This window comes from Daktulosphaira vitifoliae, unplaced genomic scaffold, assembly GCF_025091365.1.
Source record: "Daktulosphaira vitifoliae isolate Bord-2020 unplaced genomic scaffold, ASM2509136v1 Scaffold_4, whole genome shotgun sequence".
Lineage (NCBI taxonomy): Eukaryota > Metazoa > Arthropoda > Insecta > Hemiptera > Phylloxeridae > Daktulosphaira > Daktulosphaira vitifoliae.
In genome coordinates this window covers 25,849,902-25,871,583 of record NW_026099575.1, presented here as the reverse complement: position 1 = coordinate 25,871,583, position 21,682 = coordinate 25,849,902, and the positions used below count along the sequence as shown (strand labels likewise).

The following is a 21,682-nucleotide window of genomic DNA, read 5'->3' as shown; positions in this document are numbered from 1 at the left end:
TACCATATTGAAAAATATACTATTTTTGTATGATAATTATGGGTTTTGTATTTTATTTTAATAGAAGTTGATGTTGCTTTTGCAATTATCCATCAATTTTTTAAAATTAAACACTATCTACAGATTTGCATCGAAGCGTTTCTTATGATAGTGATTTTAATCACTGTCAGATTAAATCTATACTGGACCCTACTATGCAATGTCTCCACTATGCCACGACCCCACTGTGCTACCGTTTTATTATTCTGTAAGTAATTGAGTGGGTTATGATAAAAAAATCACCCTGTATTATTACTTTTTGTGAGCTCAGCTAAAATATCTGAATAGTATTACGTGGATGTGATTCTATTTTTTGTACATAAAACTTTTTCTATCAATACTTACAATATGATAATTTTCTGCAGTTAAATATATTTTTCACATATCCCCTTTATATAAAAACTATTTTAACGTAGTAAGTTTCAAAATTGATCCAATTCCACAGAAATTTATTTATAAATAATAATTTTATTTTAGATTTATTAAATTTAATTTAAAAGTGTATTAATCTCTAAATAGTAATTTACTTTAAATTAATCGTTTTTATTAGTGTATTTAGCAACGTTGCTAAGGTGCTGCACTACCTTTCTCGGGACATATCGAATGTATTGTAAAATTGTAAAAAGAGCCTAAATAATCAGATCAATTAAGTCAAAAAACTCAAATAGGTTGACGCCCGTTTAAGACTTATTAATGAGTTAATACTTAATTAAAGTAATAGCACCTAAGGTGACAATGTTTTAGGGGTGGCTAATTGTCCCTGGCGAAAAATAATGTTTATAAGTTTTTTGTTTTGATAATGTACTAAGTTTTTTTTCATATATAAGTAGAACTGAAAGTAAAGCAACTAATTATTAGTATATGTTTTTAGACAAACGATTGAGTTATTTACACTATACAGGTTGTTTAGTAAGTAAGAAAACAGGTAAATTGCTATAAACAATGAGAACAATAAAAACCTGTTTCCTTAATTACTGAACACCCAATATATAGATTCTATATATTATACAGGTTGTTCAGTAAGTTAGGAAACAGTTAAATTGTTACAAACAATGAGTACAATAGAAATTCGTTTCCTTATTTACTGAACACCCTGTAGAATATTCAGGTCAGATGTTACAAACAATGAGAACAATTGAAACCCTTTTTATTACTTACTGAACATTCTGTAGAGTAAAATTTTCCTGTTTCCTAACTTACTATACAACCTGTACATACAGGTGTATACATTTTTATATATTTATATAAAAAAATTATCTAATTTTGCAATATTAGATAATATTACATTTCAAAAGTAGCGCGAAAATTCGATGAGGAACTATATAATAAATGTATAACATATTTTTATTGTTAAGATTTTAATTTTGTAAATAATATAATATTTATATTTTTGATTAACCACTGTAACTTTATTTTACGTTTTTAAAATGTTTAGTGATAAAAAAACAACTACATTTATACGCTATATCGCAACAAGGAAAAAATTCTATAAAACCTGTACGTATTACTGTTTGTTATTATTTCAAATGTTTCCATTTCGTTGATCAAAATAAAAATACATTTAAACCGTGTTAATTTTTTTGTCCTATAGTAGTTACCAAATATCTTTTTTAAAATTATGTGTAATACAATCTGGTGAGAACCAAATTTTTTATATTTATTCTTTATTATGTTATGAATTTTTGTAGTTATAAATATAATTATATTGATTTGCTAAACAAACATGACATTGTGGAGAAAGAGATACCATTTAGATTACTTGAAGTACATAACTTTGTAAAATATTTCTAATATCACTTTTTTAGTATATAATATTTTCAACTAACTTATAAATTAGAAAAGATGTACTTACTAGATGACATACTACAATTTAGTTAAATAATTTGGACGAATATATGTTGATTATTTCTTAAAACTTTTATAGGTTATTTGTAATTGCAATAAGCATACATTTCTTCTATAAATTAATAATTTAAATAATAATAAAAATTAAAAAATTAGTTTTATTTTTCAAATTAAAATTAAAATTAAATAGTAAAAATATGATTTTAATGTAGTCTAATAATTCATTAATTATTTAAAAGAATTGCTATAAAATGTATATTGTATCAAAAATTATTTGTTTTTTAGATTTTTCAGACCATGTTGTTTTTAAGTTATATTTATATGTTAAATATTGCATATCCTAATATTTTTGATAAATAATAAATATATCTTTAATTTTACATAATAATAAGGTTTAATCAAAGTTAATTCAGTATTAATTATTTTTTAAATAAATTAAATTTTATACTATAAAATAATAATAATAATAAATTTAATTTGTTCTATGGTAAAACATAATAATGCATACCAATTTGTTATATTACTTTTTTTTAAATAAATTATTTTCAAAATTTTCGTAAAATATATAATAAAATTAACTTAAATATTTAATAAATATATACAGCTTGTCTATTTAAGTATTATCTATAATGATTAGCTTTTAAATATAGATATTTTTAGTATAATATATTATTTTATATTTAAATTATATTATTATATGATACTAATTTATATTTTATATTTTTAAATATGAAATAAATAGTATTTTAAATATATTATATTAAAATTGATATTGAAATTAACGAAGAAAAAAGTTCATAACGCATAAAATACATTTTTAGTGTCAAATTCTGATAAGTTTTTAACTTGAAGTAACTGTACATAGAAGATAATAGGTCATGTAATCATATATTCAATGCGCTTTATTCTATAGAATTAAATATTATAAACATATTACAAAATAGAATTATCCGTGTTTAAAATATATCTGAAACATCTATATGTATATTAGACACCTCTCCCCTATACCAGGCATAAAATTATTCGGTCAATTTTTATACAAATCACCAGAATTTTGTTAAAATGGTGTTTTTATAAAATTGTAAATAATTTATAGTAATATAAATTAATTTTATCTGGTCAATATTACTTGCAAGATTTCATAGATAAAATCAAATGTTGCACAGTGTATCTAAAAGTAAAAGGTTATAATATATAAATGAAGTGAAATCTTCAGCCAGTTAAAAAAAATATAAATAAAAAATTATATAAGAATCTTTATTGTGTTATTAATATATTTTCTTGTTTTGAAAAAATAAATATTTTGAATACCTATTTATTTCACTAAATACAAATATGACCTATGCATAAATTGTTTGAAATGCATGAAAGAGAAAAAGATTTATTAGATATGTCACACTACCACCTAAAATATTGTTAGACTTAACTTTTACCATGTTAAAACGTGACAAGCACTAAAAATAAGTCGATTATATAGAATTTACAATTGTGTGTAATCTTGATTTTTATAAGAAAGTATTGATTCAATTGAAGAAAATAAATAGTTTGGTTTTTTATGAATAGTATTTCATTGCGATATTCTAACAACAGTTTTTCTATTTATCACAAATGTCATCGAGGGGTTTCCTTTTCGAAAACTTTAAATTTTATCTTTTTACTTTTTATACCAAAAAAATCGTAGTGTCTCTGAATTAAAATGATTCTGAGAGTCACACAAATATTAAAAATTAATATTTTTGTATTATATATATTTTTTTGTTTACTTTTTAAATAAATATAAGTTTGTTTTTTATTTGTGTAAAAAAATTGTGTTAATATAAATATTATTTCTAATTCATATTAAATATGATAAATTTTTTTAGTACTTTAATCACTCATAATATAGTCTTATAGTATTTGAATAAAAAGTTAATAACTGTAAAAGTTGCATTGATTAACTCAATTCCTAACTAAATAATGTCAGTTAAAATAATAGGTTATAAATTTAGTTGGTTCTTTTGTGGGTCATATGACGATGATAATTTCTACATTTTTATTATAATTAACTTGTTTTACATATTTTTATTTTGTCACTGCGTAATAAAATTTAACTTGCTGAAATATATTAAAAAAATATAAATGTTTGTTGTTTTTAGAGATAAATTGGGGTCACGTGAACAACCTCCACCACTTCTGCGATCAAGTACTTTACCGGCTATTATTGTGCCTGGTCTTAATATTTTACATGCTCAAATTGGTCCAAACTCCACACAAAACGGTAATTATAGTGAAATATTTTTCCATTTTCATAGCTGATTTGATAAGATAAAATTTTTAAGAATCAGTTTTATTTTAGGAATATTTGCATAATAATAATATCAATAATAACATAAAAAATATATTTTTTTTTTAAACTTTAACTTATAGATTTTGTTTAAGTTAATTATTTTTTTAAATCCAATTTTGATTAGTAAAATAAAACTGAGCCAAGTACGATAAGTTTAATATTACTTGAATTTTAATTTTCAGTAAAATATACTAATACTAACATTTTACGTCAGTCCGTATAGTTATAAAAACATGAATATTATAACATTTTTACAAATATAACTACTACATTGTACTTGAGGATTATTTGGTATCCGTACAGTCATTAAGAGTATAATTACATATGGAAGAAGTGTTTTATAGTTTTGCTGTGAGAATTTCAAAGGAAGTATTGGCAAACAATACAACACGTGAAACCATACCGTCATGGTAGTCTAAAATGTGAATAGATAGTTATTATTATTGCTGCTACTGTTTGTTTTAAGACGGGTAGATTAGATAAATTTCGATTTGTGTTAATAGCTACTAGACAACTTAAATTCTAAGAATAATAATAAACCCATACAGGCAAGCTAAAAATTACTAGTCTTGTATGTATCGATATTGCCTATCTAACACGCCTTCATTTATTCTTTCATTAAAAAAAAACCCTTAAAATTTAAACATTCGTTAAATTCTAATTTAATTTTAACCATACACCATTATAATTAATGTGATACTTTAAAAACCTACAGTGGTAAATTAGCTTTTATGTATGTCTTAATTCGCATTTTTTTTTTATAGACAAACGTTTTTACAACCAAAATACGATATTTTTATCGTTTTTTTTTTTTTGTAGAAATATTGAAGTTTCAAAATCTAACACTGCGAAATATAAATTTTCTTGTGAACTGTTAGAGATTAAAAAAAAAATCGTTTGGTTAAAATGAATCTAAAGTTATGACGTTATCGCATGTTTAAACAAAAGAAAATACATTTTCAATAAAATATGGCTTTGTTGAAAATGTATTGTTCATTTTTGAAAATCTTTTTCGATATCGATTCTTTTCGTTTATTAAAGGTAAAGATTTATGAAAGAAATAAAAAGAAAGGCGCTCTTGCTACCAAAGTCATCTAAAATAAATTCAAATATTTGTTTTCATGGCAACCTTTCGTCAGACCTTATTCAAATCGATTTTATCAAATTTTGACGCTGATTTGTTAGATTCTAGTAATTAACTTAGGATTATTTTTTAAAGTGCACCAGACCTTAACTTAATATTAAGTTCTAATTCATTTACGTAATGTATCGACAATAATGTTGTGTACTATTATATGACATAAGCTCACAGTGCTGATATTTTTAACTCACGACCATAAAATAAACAAAAACAACAACAGTGAAAAAAATACTGATTTAACGGATAACAACTATGCTGTTTTATAACTCCGTTTTAATTATTAATATAGGATATTCATAGCAGAATTTAGCAATACACTGTGTTATAATCCCATTTTCAATTAAAATTTAAATAAGGTGGTTATTTTGGATACATATTAATAGAGGGAAGTTTTATACACTTGAAAAATATACCAGGAAATAATATAAAAGAACAATAAATGCAAAAAATAATATATTTATTTTAAAAACATGATATTTGTAGTTTTAAAATCATTTAAAACTGAAAATTTATAGAAAAATATTTCATATTAGAATAAAACTTGGTAGAATTACAAAATTTGTTAAATTATTCCATAAAATTTTTATTTTTCAATTTCTGTATTAAATAAATTGATACGTAAGCAGGATAATCATATTTTATACTAATAATACTTATAATAAAACAGTTACAAGTTTAAATTTTAACTGACGAAGTTCAAACTATAAATAAATTATATCGCATATTTTAATCAATTTAAAAATAAAGAAATGTGCTGAATCATAGTAACCATATTACAGGAATTGTAAAAAGTTTAATATTTTTTATGTGATAGCGTATGTGTTTAGCGTTGATAATGGTAACATTGTTTCCGAAATACGTATCCGCGACTTTTCATTAATTTTTTTGTGGCTTTTGAGTTTAATATTTTTAATATTTTTTAGTTTTTTTAAATTAATAATATTTTTAATATAGTTTTAATTTTACTATAGTTTAACTTTCTACTTTTGCCTAGTTAGAACAAATATTTCTTCAATAATTCAAATAGAGATATTTGGGAGTATATTATTATAATATGAAATTAAAGTATATTTATATATATTTAGGTTTATGCAATAAAAAAAAACCTCTCTGAGGCTCTAAAAATATTTGACGCGTTATTAAAGGTGATATTAAAAGTTAATTATTTAGTTATAAAATACCTAAATTATGTATGTATTTTAAACCAAATTATTTAGCTAAAATTAAAATTATACCTTCTAAAATAACATCGACTTGTCTATTTTATTAAATTATATTTTTTAATAAAATTTAATATAATTTTTTTTTTTTATGTTTTTATCGCTTATTAGCCCATTTAGCGGCCTCCCCAAAGGAGGAGGTTTCTTAACTATTTATACTCCGGGGTGGGAGGTTAGTTCGTCACCGGAGAGAGGTATGGGTACTTTAATTACCGAACTGATCTCTCGTTCGGCAAATAAAACCGCCTGTGACCAATTTTCGAAACTGAGGCAGTGCGCGTCAAGCACTGCCACGTTACCGACTCGACCACACCGTACCCTAATTCATTAAATACTAAAAATGTATTTTTAATTTTCAAATGCTCACGTAATGTTAAAACTTACGACCATAAATGAAATACTTTACATAATTAATTTACCTAATGAGGTTAATCAAGCCTATTGTCGTGTCACGGCACTAGACTTAATACATTTTGTCAGTGGTGCTATATATAACCGAGTACCCAATTATTAATATTCGTAATAGTTTCTACTCTTATCAATAGTATAATATTCAATTTTTGACAAGCGAGAACTCGTATTCTTCCCATTGTACAGAGCAAAGTAAACTATTTAATTGTTTTTAGCAATTAGTTATTACATGTTTGATAAATTGTTTCTTTTAAGAAATTACCATTAAATTTTTATTTAATACTGCGTCGTAAAAAGTGTTTTTTTTTCAGATAAACGTTTATATTTTTATCAATACAGTGCCACAATTCATTAGTACTTGAGAAAAAAATATAACTGTAAATTAAATTGATTTTATGTCGTTAAACAGCAACGTTGCATTTAGACTGTGTTCAATTATCACAAATAAAAATAATAATAGTTCTCATGTTGTTACCACAAAAAAGTAACTAATGAACCGTTAAAAAAGTTTAGCTTTCATTTTATTGTTTTAATCATTCACATCAAACGTTGAACGCATTAAAGTCCAAAGACTAAAAACATTTCTTACTATTTTTTTTGATATTTATAAAAAAGACTATGAGTAATTATGAAAATCATTATAATTATTATTAAAAACTGATTTCTTAAATATTAAAAAATATTAACAATGAATATGAGTTTTTCATTTATTTTACTAAACTTTATTTCATTAGTAATTTCACGTGATGTTAATAAAAAACAATACATTTAAGATATGAAACAGATAGATTGATTTAGTCTTAACATCTAACAGTGATTAAAATCACTATTTTAAAAATGCTTCGATTGGATTGAGCTAAAATAAAGTTCGTTTATTTGTTTTTGATAATTATATCTGTTGAAATTAAAATTTTAATTTATCAAAATTCATTAGAAAGATAGAACCTAGAACTGGATAAATAGCTTAAATTGCTTTTTTTTTTTTTTTGAAGACAGGACTAGTTTTCAAAATGGAAAGTATCTAATCTACCTTATTTATATCTTTACAGTTTAGATTTAAATATAATCACTAATAATTGAAAATAATAATAAATAGAAAAGAATAACAATATAAAACATACATTTTTAATGAAAATTTAAAAAAAAAAATAATTTTGATTAAACTTTGGGTGCCATTAACTAATTGAAAATAAGTCAGGGAGACAGTTTTTTTTTCTTTTAGTATATTACATTAGATAAAATTAAAAATATCTTTTAATAACGAAGGATTTTTGGAACAATTTCAGAATTTATACTAATATTAAATTACTAAGTTACTAAAACGATACTAGCATAACTGAAATGAAAATATAAAATAGAGAATTTTTGTACAAAAATAATAAATTTTTAGTATTTGCCAGCTATTTTAACATTACATCGTTGAAAATTTTTTTTATGTGTAATATATTACACAAGTTGTAATATAATACAAGTTTAAAAAATACGAGATTTCTGTAACATTTTCAAAAATTAAGTTAAAAAATTTAATTAGTATTAAAATTTTGCTATTCTGATTCCACTCTTAGGTTTCATAGGGTTTGAATTTATTAAAATTTATAAACAAAATTAAAATTGAAATATGATTTAGTATCTTAATTTTTTTTAAGTTATAAAAATAGCAAATATAATATAACTTCTATATTTATTATACTCTATTATGGCGTCAAAATTTGTTTATGAGTAAGTTAAAGATAAAAGTACGCTTTTATAAAGAGTACTAACCATGAAACTTCTTATGAAAATTGTGAGTGATGACAAAATAACATTACAGTTTTAAAACCCTATATTTTAGCTTCTATGCAAAGTTGAGAAGGTATTAATTTTACTATGTGTTTTTTTTGTGTTTGTTACCACTTTTTCTCAGCTTTCACCGAACCGATTTATTTCAACGATACGTCAAAAGATCAAAAATCGTATCTAGTCGAAGATATTACTCTCAAAAATTAAAAAAATTTTCTTCGTTCCCCGTAAATGGAAAAAATCTCCAAAACAGTTACAAATTTAAAAATCAATAATTTTTGACATTTATTCATTTCTTTTTACTTAAAACTGTCATAATTTTTTGAAAAATGTATGGATCATTACAATTTTTTTTTTAATAGATTTATTAAGTATTAACCTATCATTTGATAATTTTTTTTTTTTAATCTGACCCTTTACCACCTGTCCACTGGGGTAAATGATAACTTTTTCACCAAAAATTTACCAAAAGGAAGCTGATTATCTCTTTTGTATTACATTAAAATTTGATTGAGTTTCGGCATTAAAAAAAAAAATTTATAGTAAATTTTGCAGAATAATAATATGGGAAAAATATAATTTTTTATGATTATTTTGAGGTATTTTTCTAAATGTCCAAAGCGTTTCGATTTAAAAAATGTAAGTTAAGGTTTTTTCTCTCGTGAATGAAAAAAAAATTATTTGACAGCATAACATTTTTGAACCAAATATTTTTATCTTTACAAAAGTTGTACATTTTCAAATATTTTTGAGTAAATGAGTGTCTTATATAAACTTGGTATTTATATTTTTCTACGATTTTTTAATTGATGGTATTATGTTTTTAATAAATTTTATTTCTTGTGTTATATGTATACATTTTAATAATGTAACTAATTTATTATTTTTTACAAAATACGCTACTACAGTTTTTTTCATTAACATCTATGCAATAATAATATTTTTGCATTAATTTCTCTCGAAACAAAATATAGTCTTTCTTTAAACTGACCAAAAATATATTTGTATAGACTCTTTTTTTATAAAGGTACTTGTCATAATATAGTTCAAGAGTGTTCATTGCTTCAATGTTAAACGTATTGATTTTAAGTTTCCAATTTTTATTCATTGTATAAACTTTTATTAAACTACTCGTTTATGTAAACTACGATAAGATCTTGAATAATTTATTTTATTCAGCTTTTTTGTAATCAAGTTGCACAGTAATAATGTGTTAAATTAGAAAATAACGCGAAGACTAGATGTTAGTGTTCGTTTAGAGTTAATTTTCAAATTCAACATCTCAATTTCAAGATTAAAAAAGTATTTCAAAAATGAATACTCTATAAGTAGACCGCTTTTTACATTTTACTTAATACTGTATTTATTGAAACATTGAATGAATAAATAAATTTAATGTGCTTCGTTTTATTTATGTAGTTCTTTTAAAATGACAATTTTTTAAAACTAAAAAGTAAAACGATAGAACAAGAATTGGATTGATATTATCTTAAATGTTGAAACTAAGAAATCTCTTGTATTTCGAAGTTTTGATCCCAATACTACTACCAATAAGACTGCATAACAAAAATTTGGTACCCTAAAGTTTTTTTAAAAGTTTATATAGAGTTATATTGGCTAAAATAAAATGTTAACTATGTCGGACTTTCTATATAAAAATCTTTCTCATTGCGGTATCTTTAGTAATTTTTGTTAATACACTATAAAAAATGATCCAAAAAAATGACATAAGTCAATATAACATGTTTAGTAAATGCGTTAATTTTACACGCATTTAGTGTAATTTTGACATGAAATATCGAAAATTTAAACAAAAATATAATTTGTATTATTATCACTATTTCTCCAAAATTTCCCTTACGTCGTATGCGTTAAAAACTTTCTTGTCACGTACAATGTGAAAATTCAGACATTTTTTTTAAAAATGTGTTTTTATCTTGCTAAAACATATCAATATTTATATCTTTATAAATATTTAAAGTTATATATTATGAATATTATATGTTATTAGAGTCATTTCAATCAATAGAAACATCTACGAATGATATTAATACATTTTTACATCGTAAGTAAATAAAAAAAATAATATTTCTATTCGTTAATCTAAATAATAAATCAAAAAATTTTACTACTTTTACTATATATCGACTGAATAGTATCAATAAACATTTCGTTCTCACATAAAAATTTTTATACAGCCAAACGGTTTATTTTATGAGTGAACGATTTTTTTTTAAATTAGGTTAACTCTCATTTTGTCACATGAATCGAATTTCGAAAAGTTACGTAATAAATCACAGTGTGCTATACACGTAGATCCAATCAGCATGGGAAGTCGTACTGATGATCTAAAGTCTCAATGTCATTTTACATTAAACGTGAAAAAACTTTATTAAATGACACCTGTAATACGTGACTAGATATATAAAAAATGAAAATCAGCATTTGTGACTCATGCAACTTTTTATAAATTTCCTAACATATGTTGCCGCCTATTAGGTTGTTACCAAAGCTGAAAATAAATACTGCTATGTTAAAATCAAATTAAATCTCGTAAAATTTCTTTAAGGAAAATATGAGTCTACAATTTTACACTTCAAGTCGTCTTTCTAACATTTTTAAATCATTCTCGAACTACATTACTGTAAATATGAGAGACTCGGCCATTTTGATTAATATTTTTTTAATACGTTTATATAATTTGAAATGAGCGATAACTTGGAGACCAATCACCATAGTTCTCAATTATCATACTTCGTATTTTCGAATAATTTTAATAGTTTTAATGTAAATTTATCAGACATATGTAGATAAACAATCCGAGAATTTTTTGTTTAATTTGGTTGAGTAAATATGTTACAATTTGTATTTGCAAATATTAGCAATTACTTATTCAGTAGTATGAACACATTGTATTTTTAAAAACCCATGTCAACGTTCTGAAAATAAAAGTAAATTTATAAAAATTCCATCAGTTGACCTTTGTAATTAATATGCTTCTTATTCAATTGAAGACTCGTGATGAATTCAAAGGATACAAACTTTTATCGAATACTTGACATAAAATGTTTTGATTTGTAAATTATACATAAGTATTAAGCGCTTGTAATTTCTATGGGTTGTACGCTAAATTAGTAGTCTGGTTAATGGCTACATGTCGTACACATTCGTTTACCAGACAAAACACTACTATTTATAAAGATCACTAACAGTACTGTGTTAAAATTTTCATTCCAAAAATAGCAATTGACATCTTCTGTTCAATTTATCTTGTTTACATTCATTCACTCGCATTAAATTTTACAGTTTTAAAAATAGCCAAAATAACATTTTTAATTGACACACAATAATCTTTATATATTTTTGCGCTAAAGCAGCGATCACACGGTGACATTGTTTTCATGCACAAATTTCTGAAATGTCTTCAATAAGCGCTTACACTATAAATGGAAAAGACAGTCGCTATCTTGACACAAAAAGATTTGAATATGTACAAAAGTATACTGGACTTTACTGACAGAAAATTACGATAGTTCACACGATGCGTGCAAAATGTTTTTATAATCTGAGATTAGTTTATGCGTTTCATTAATAGCCCATTTTTTTAGTGAATGACATATTATAATATTACATTTAGCTAAATATAGTTGTATTACATAAAAAATAGATACGTACTTTATGTTAAAAATATTTAAAAACACTTGATTGAAATTTAATAAAACTGTACAATGTAACTGTCAACTGTGTTTCGGCAAAAATGCTGACAGTCGATTAATCAGTCGACGATTATTTCGGACAAGTTCAGACCCGCGTAAGAATTGTCACGAGTGTTGTGTCACGGAAATCGAATAATTGTACGACAGAAGTGTATACAATCGTTGATACGTAGACAATTTACTGTCATACAGTTATTTCGACACAAAACTATCGCCGTGCGGATTAGTTTAAAACGTTTGAGAATTTGACTTTTTAAAATGTTTAAAAATATGCTTTATGTTTATTTCTATGAAGGGTACCTAACAAGTTACCGGTATACCGTTGAAAGTTCAAAGTATACATTTTAAAATGTTTCATATTTTTTAAATTATGTTGATTATATATGTTTAGTAAGAAGTATTGCATCTGTTAGTATTAGCCATAAAACGACATTCATATTTTTAAAGCCGTTAATGTGTCATATTGCGACATTAAATCGGTCTTACGAGAAATAGATATAATATGAATAATATAAGATTCTGCAGTATTGAATTAAAAATATATTACAACCAATTTTCTATGTGTTCTAGGACATTTTTTTTCATAAACGTTTGCATCTTGTTATAAATTTTATATTTCCTCCATATAAATTTCATAGTAACAAAAGAACCCCCTTATAAACTAAGAGAAAAATATTTTTCAAAATTAACGAGATGTAAAAATCTTTACACCTAGTTGATATTAAAAATAATATGCTATAAAAACGTGTTATAAAAATACAATAACCAATTCAAGTATCCGAGGAAAGTTAACAAACATATAATATGTTACCTTATAATAAAAAGACTCTAACAAAATTTTTTTGAAAAATACTTCAAAGTATATTTACTATTTTAAATTCTTAGCTGTTAAAATTGTATTAAATTCTCCTAAAATTATGTTTTACTCTTTTTTTAAATAATCATAAAACCCAGATTGACGAACTTTTCCTGTGTCTCTTAAGATTCGTCATAACGAGAGTCCACTTTACTTATCTTATCAGTGAACAGTAATAATTACAAATCATAACAAAATACTTTATAATTTCTCCGTAAAAATTAAAATTGTAAATTATTGACTATCAATTGTATATTAAAATTTATTGTTATAATAAGTATTTATTCATATAATATGTTTATAAATCATAAAACATATAAATAGGATATAATTAAAGAAATAGTAGTTGATTTTGCTTTTGGAAAAACCCAAAAACTCTTTTTAAAAATTAAACACTATCTACAGATTTGCATCAAAGCGTTTTTTATTAGAGCAATATTAATCACTGTGAGATATCATCTATACTTCCTTCAACTTGCCGCGTCGCCATTGTACTAGTTCTTTTTAGTTTAAATTTAACGAACTGCTAACTTTGCAAGTTTTAAGTGTACCATTTCACACTTGAAACTTGTTGTTTTTTTCTTAAATACACCGTTGGTTGAGCCTGTTATGTTTTAGTTATAACAATAATAAAAATAGTTATAGTTAAAATAGTTATAGCCATATAATTTATCTGTTAAAATGATATTTAAATATCTTTATTATGTTATATTATTATAATTAAGAACGAGAAGAAAATCTGTCTATTCTCCAATAATAAATTCTTCTTTTTTTTATTTAAATCCTAAAAGTTTATGTGAAGTATACAGTATAATCGGTTCATTATAAACCAATCAATTACTCTCAAAATAAATACGAAAAAAATATTTTGCTCCATTTTAGTTACATATATTTCTTGATTTATCAGCTAATAATTATTGTTTATAATCATCCCTTATAACTTATTAGGGTGTTGATTTAATTTATTAAATGACAAAATATATAATTAATTAGCTTAAAAATAGGAAATGATCTAATTATGAAAATAACTGGTCGATAACAACTTTTAAACCAGTACATCGGTAGTAATTCACATTTTTTATATCTAAGTGGGAGGAAGAGTACGACCGAGAAACGACTAGTGGTAAAAATAGCAGCACCCACTCCTCACCAATAGGCATGACATTTAATTGGTAATAACTTCTGAAATACTGGTTCAAACGTTGTTATCGTTGTATATTAATAATAATAATTGTTATATATCAATGTTGTAGACATTTTCTTAATAAGACAAGTTTCTATTTTATAATAAAGTTATATGTGTATGTTGCTATTTAAAAAAATAAAATTGACACCCCTATAAGGATTGATTCTAAAGAGTAATTATAAGCTGATAAATTAAGAAATATAAGTAAATAAAATAAAGCAAAATTATTTATAAAATTCACCGAAATATTGTAGACAGTAAAATGGCTACTGTCCTGAGTAATTTGAACGTCATATGGCTAAATTATTATCTATTTATACACACCAAATAGAAACATTATTAATTATTTTTCTCATTGGTTCATTGCATAGCTACAAATAAAATTGAAATAGAAGAGTTTTTAAACAATTTTATGCCTTTCTACTGTATGATCGGTTGATAAAATTTTGCATTAAGATCTTGAAGTAAAATTGCTCCCAATAGACTAAGAGTTTGATTACATTTCAAAGGTTTCCACAAGTTTCATTCTACTCGTTTTAACTTTGGTTTTTATTAGACCTTAAACATTAAGAAATGCTATAGTGTTTAATGATGGTGTCATAAAATAGATAATATTGTTGTATTTTTCATTAGTTTTAGATTTAAGAATAAACTTTAAAATTTTTGAGTAATCATATCATTAACTTCAATTATATTTTGTGTCATTGTGCATTTTTACTAGTTTTGTTATTTAAAATAAAATATTTATGACATCTTAGTCATGCATAACATTTATAAATACTAGTAATGACCAACAATTTTTTATTTTTTTTATATTCAATAAGATTATATACGCCTTTCGGGTTTAATCTTTTAATAAAAACTTAAATTACACAATATTTAGCTGTAAATCAGTAAATTTTAGAATAATATCCTAATATCATTAATTATTGAAATTTATATGACTAACTGAGAAATAGGTATTTTCAAGGTTAGTAAACAAGCAAAGAATGGATATCGGATACATTAACGATAACTGTTATGCTAGAGATAAGATAATTAATTTGTATAGAAGTACTTTAAAATCTATTGACAAAAGTTAAATTAAATTAATGGCGATCACTCTGTAAAATTCACAATAAAGTTTTGATAACGAGAATTACCTAATGGTTAGTAAAAGGTAATACGGAATGTATAAAATATGAGTTTGACGAAATAAATAGAGAGCGCTAAAAATGGATATAAAACAACAAACAAGCATGTGATAGGTAAAGTAAATTTTTTTTAATATTTAGGATTATTTGTACAAAAGAACGATGGTATTGACGAGAACGTAAGACATAAGATTAAGTGTGGGTGGAAGAAGAGGAAGACCGAAAATGAGGTAAAAGGATGTAATTGGGAGTGATATGAAGATTACTGGTATGTGCATAGATTTTATAGGAAATTGTATCAAATGGAGGTTTAAAATACGGATAGCCGACCCTAAGTAGTTGGGATAAAGGCGAGGGAGAAAAAGACATAATATATTGCAAACATTCTATGTAATGACATTGTAATTACAAAGATATAAGACACATCAAACATTTTAAATATTATAAGTTTTTAATGTATTATGGAGACCCTTGAAATGTTCCATTTTACAAAAATATCGCTTGTAATGAACCTTTACATATATAATAATTTTTTTCAGTATGTCAAATGCAAACTTATTAAAACGTGAGGCACTATGGTTCAGATCTTATACTATTACTATACACAGGTATTACTGTATAGGTGTTAAAAATTATTTTTCTGTAGCTCAAGAACATAACTGATTTAATGAGAACAAGATATTCAAATTATTTATCCCCCATAATGTTGTTCAATAGACTATTGTTATTATTGTTGTTGTTTAGATGACAATATCCATATCATATAATAAATAACTCATAATTAAATAATTTAGAAGCTTCCTGGGTGAATAACTTTTGATTTACGCATCTCACAACGCTCAATTAAATGGAACCACAGACTGTTGATTTATTGTTATAACACCATAGTATAAGCATAGTATAGTTATTTTTAAGTACATTATTTTGATTTATCGAAAGAAAGACATTTTTTGGTAAATCAACAAGAGTTTATATATATTTAATATTCAAATTTTTAGTATTGATTATAAGAATAAAAATAAATTAAGAGATCAATAATTCTGGATTATTAATGTAATTAGTTTTTTATATATACTTATATACTTTATCTACATTAAAATGTGTATTGTGATGTTATTTTAGGTGGAATTAGTGGGAAAAAATGCAGCAAGCCGACATCATCGGCAAACGTATTCCGAAATTCGTGTGTTAAATTTTCACCACAGTCATCTCCTAATAAACCTTGTAAATCTAGTAAATATAATTATAAGGATCCATATCGTAGAAGTAGTGGTGACTTGAAACACACTCGATCAGTTTTTTTAAATGAGTAAGTATTTTTATCGTAACTTAATAATTTAAAATTATAATTATTATTACAGTTATTTCTAAAATGTCATACTTGACTAGAAGTTAAAGGTTGGGTTAGTTTAATATAATTGTCACAAAACATATTAAGTTTGATTATGTATAATCAAGAGAAAAATAAATATTTTATTCCTCATTTTTTTTGTTAAATAATAATTTTTTCATCAAAATATAAATATTAAAATTCAGGGGCATCATTTGGGAAGGGTCAGGGTGTGCAACCGCACCCCTTACTTTAAAAACAGTCCCAAATGGCCTGAATTAATAGTGCAACAATTAATTAATTCAAATTTCAAAAACATTGTACTATCATGGTTTAATAAACAAATATTCTGGTAACAATTAATTCAGTAAATAATAAATATATCATACTGAACTATTGATATTCGTACCAGACGCATGATGTTGATGTTGATATTATGTTCGTAACAGTTTTAGCTTCGATGCGAAACTGAGAAGATAATAGTTTTACTATGATGTGTTTATTTATTTATTTATTTTTTGTGTCTGTCATTACTTTTTCTCAGCTCTCACTGGACCAATTTTTCTCAACGATACGTCAAAAGATCACAAATTGTATCTAGATGAAGACAATACCCCCAAAAATGAAAAAAAATCCCTTTTATCAAAGCCCTCGTTCCCCGTAAATGGTGAAAATCCCCCAAAAAATTACGATTTTTAAAATCAGTAAATTTATTCACTTTTTTTCCCTAAAAATTGCGATAACTTATTGAATAATTAACAAATCAAAATAATTATATTTTATATTGAAACCTTAATTAATTCCCTTTTATTTGACCAACCCACAAGAAAAGATTCAAAATAGTAACTTTTCACAAAACTCAACTTAACTTTTGAAAAAGTCCCGGAAATATTGTATCCTTTAAACATGTATCAAATTAAAAATTATGTTCTGTACTATAAATTAAAAAAAAAAAAAAAATTGTTCCGACGACCTATCTTTTTTATGCTATTGGATGCAGTAGTTCAGAAACATGCTATTTTTGTGTTCAAATTTTATTTTTGTTGTTTATTTTAAAATACCTAATAAGGGTTTTCCATAATAATGAATCCAACAATTTTTATAAAAGTTACATATATCTAACTAACATTAAATATAAATCTTCTTCTTTTTCCTTGTCTTAATCCCAACTACATGGGGTCGGTCATTTGACACGATCTTCCATACTATCTACACTTATCATCTACACCTATCATCTACACTTATCCTATCTTCTCTAGTCACTCCACTCATCTATCTAAGCATTCTCATCTCTGCTCTACTTTCTTGTCAACTTCAAGCTTTTGATTCTAGTTTTAAATATTATGGTTCAACCAGCAAGTATGTACTATATCTATCAGTTTAAGTATCACACCTTCTTACTCCTCGCCTTTATACGTACTATCTGTTTATTTGACGTTTCAAATAAATTGAAAGAGACGTAATATATCTGTTATTTGACAAATATCAACTTGTTTATTGTATATCGGGTTGCTGGTCCTTCAGCCAATGCCAATAGTTAGTGTGTGAGCTGGCTAGTCTCTGGACTAATTCATCCTATAGTTAGTAGTGTGAAAAATAGTTGTACTGGTGTCTATCAAGGGGTCATCCTTCAGTCTGCTACTATCGAGCTAAACTGGGCTGACGAGTCTGTAGGGTACACCTTTAGTGGCTCACTAACTTGAGAGTATAAGGCTGAACGGCATATTCCGACAAGTGTACGCGAGGAATTACAGAAACGCGGTTAATATTAAAAAGTCGAAATCGTTTCTTTCGTGTGTGTTTTGGTGTCTACGTTAGGTAAAGCCAACATAAGACACCAGTCAACTGTATTTGTTTTCTCATTTATTTATTAATTACTACCATAGTAATAAAACAAAAATTTAAATTTTATAATTTTTAAATGTCATTTAGAATTGAAATTAAATTTTAAAAAATAATCAAGATCATGTTTTGTCTAAGATTTGGTATTAAAATAATGTACTTTGTATAATGTACATTTATTATTAATTCTTTAAACTAGTTGTAGTTTAATACAATTTGTTCGTAATTGTTTACATTCAATTAGTAGAAAATAACTTAACTAATTTAGTGATTTTTATAAATATCTAAAGAGGAAAAAATAGTAATTCAATGAAAATTGATTAATTAAATCCATATCACTTTTTTGTATCCTGTCATTGCGTTATATAGATGACTATTATTGTACTTAGTCTATAAATTTACGATAATATATTACATAAGTATTTAGTGTTCTTTTTACTATTAAAATTTAATACTATATTTAGATAGGTAAACCTTTAAGCTAAATTTATTACTCTAAACAAAGATAGTAATCCGAATACGTATATGTATAACTCTACTTTATGTGTATACATATTTTTCTATTTGTATTGAGATTTATTATTTGATGAACTAAAAACTCGGACGACATAAATTGGATGTTATACAAATCTTCTGTTAACTATAATTTTACACTTGTTCTAATACTATTTTATTTAAAATCTTGCCTTTTTATTTACGCGAATTTTTTGAGATAAAAGACACACTTTTTATATAATTTTACTTGTATTATGACCTTAGAAAATTAAACAATACCTTTTTGAATTGAATATTTCATTTAGATCTAAAATAAATAATAAAATATTTATCTATTTTGTACTTAACTTGCGTAAATCATAAATAAAATTTGAATTACTTTAGATTTAATTATTCATATAGGTATCAATAATGATTGTTATAGATCTGTTATATTGTAGTTCGAAAGAAAATAGGAATTTTGCAAACATTGTAATGCAACTTATGGTAGTTTAAGTAAAGTGAAAAGTACAAGAAAATTAATTGTCACCTAAAGGTTATCAAATTTGAAATTATGAAAATTTAGGTAAAATAAACCGTTTACATTAAATTATAATTAATAATTTTATTTTCATTGTATTTATATTTTCTTAATAATGTTTTCGAATGCTTTTATGACAAAGTTATATTGCATTTTATAAAAGAGTATTTTCGTTATTCATGAACCGTATAAATAATGTATAAATACATTAAGAAAATCAGAGTATCGAACTACATATTAAATTGTTTTATTTAATAGTACTCTAATAGATATGTAAAACCTTCTCAGCTTCGCATCGAAGCTAAAAAAAAGAATATCTATGCGCATATAAAACAATTCAATCTTTCTAAATTCATTTAACTTCTGTAGCTTTTTTATTTCATTTCATGTGAAAGTGTTTTTAAAATTTAAAATTTGTTTTGAATTCATATTTAATTTATTTATTTTCAAATACATTAATTTAAACCTAAAAAATATTTATCTAAAAGAGCTACAAAAATTATTTAAAAAAAAATGTAAACGTACTTCGGGAACAATGTTACCATCATCAGTAACAGTAATATTAGTTTTAAATTAATATTTTAGATTCATTTTTAATTTTAAATAATATTAGACACAAGTAATCAGTTCTTATTATATACAAGTATCTTATTGGTATAATACATTATTTGTTCCCATATTTCAAACGTTAATAAAAAAAAAGCATTAACCAAATGGCATAATTTCTACATTTTATTTGAAAATGTCACATTATATAGCTGGTTTGTAACTGAAAAACGGTTCGATTATTTACCATACAACAAAAATAGAAATATTCTATGAAAGCCTTGTAAGTTATAGTATAAGAATGGTATAATGATGAAATTGAAATCAATAATAACTTAACTTCTCATTTGACGACAGACATTAATTCCATGAATTTAACGAATAAAAGCTTTTACAAATACTTATTATTTCATGGTTAGTAAAGTAGGTAGTTAAGTTCGAATAAGACTCATAGGTGCTCGTCGTTTCTAGCACCCTCACCTTATTAGATCCTGTGTGGTGTTTCACTAAAATATTTACTCATTTATTCTCTTTTTGGTACTTAACATTTAATTAATCTAAAATTTAAAACACAAAATTTTCAGAAAAGTATTTTTTATGAATAGTAAAAATTATTTCAGATATTTACTATACAATAAATAAGTAATAATTTAAGTTCTTTGCTTGTAAATAACAAAATCTAAAGGAAAAATAATACAAAAGACATTACATAACAATAAAATACATTTATTTCTAAAGTTTCTATAATTTCAAAACAATTATTCGTTGACATCTGTAAGTTTGACCTAAATAATTTTTGATTAATAATGTGTATGAATAAAATATTATAACTTTTACTTTAATATCAAACTTGTATTAGAATGTTAACAATTTATTGTTAAGTGAAATAACATAAAAACTTACAGACCTTAATAAGTATATGTCTTATTCTCTGATTTTGAACTTTTAAATTTACCCATGCTGATACGGCTTATGTTTAAATGTGTTATTCAATTTTGTGTAGAGCAAAATCAAATTTTGTTGAATTTTATTCAGTTAAATTAAAGCTTATGGTAAGATATTCCCGGTCAACATTTTTTATTTATTATTATATATTAAAACATTTAAATCATTAGTTTTGAATAATTATCCTTAAGCGTTAAACTTGATTATCATTTTACATCATATATCAATCGTCTCCCATACTGCATTTAAAAAGATATAATTAAAATTATTATGTTTTAAATTTATCTTTTTTTGCATTAGTAATCTTACTTTGGGGTTATCTTTACATATTAGTTATATAAGTCTTGGTAAA

At 24.2% G+C, this 21,682-nt stretch overlaps 1 protein-coding gene across 4 annotated transcripts in view; it reads left to right on the top strand.

The window, feature by feature from the left end:
• LOC126903719 (ankyrin repeat and fibronectin type-III domain-containing protein 1) overlaps window positions 1-21,682 on the top strand; it is a 100,493-nt gene that overhangs the window by 23,441 nt on the left and 55,370 nt on the right. For all 4 annotated transcript variants that reach the window (XM_050682132.1, XM_050682129.1, XM_050682130.1 and 1 more), the window contains 2 exons: window positions 4,020-4,141; window positions 16,775-16,961. In XM_050682132.1, coding sequence (XP_050538089.1) covers window positions 4,020-4,141; window positions 16,775-16,961 — 309 coding nt within the window. The remainder of the gene's footprint in view (window positions 1-4,019; window positions 4,142-16,774; window positions 16,962-21,682) is intronic.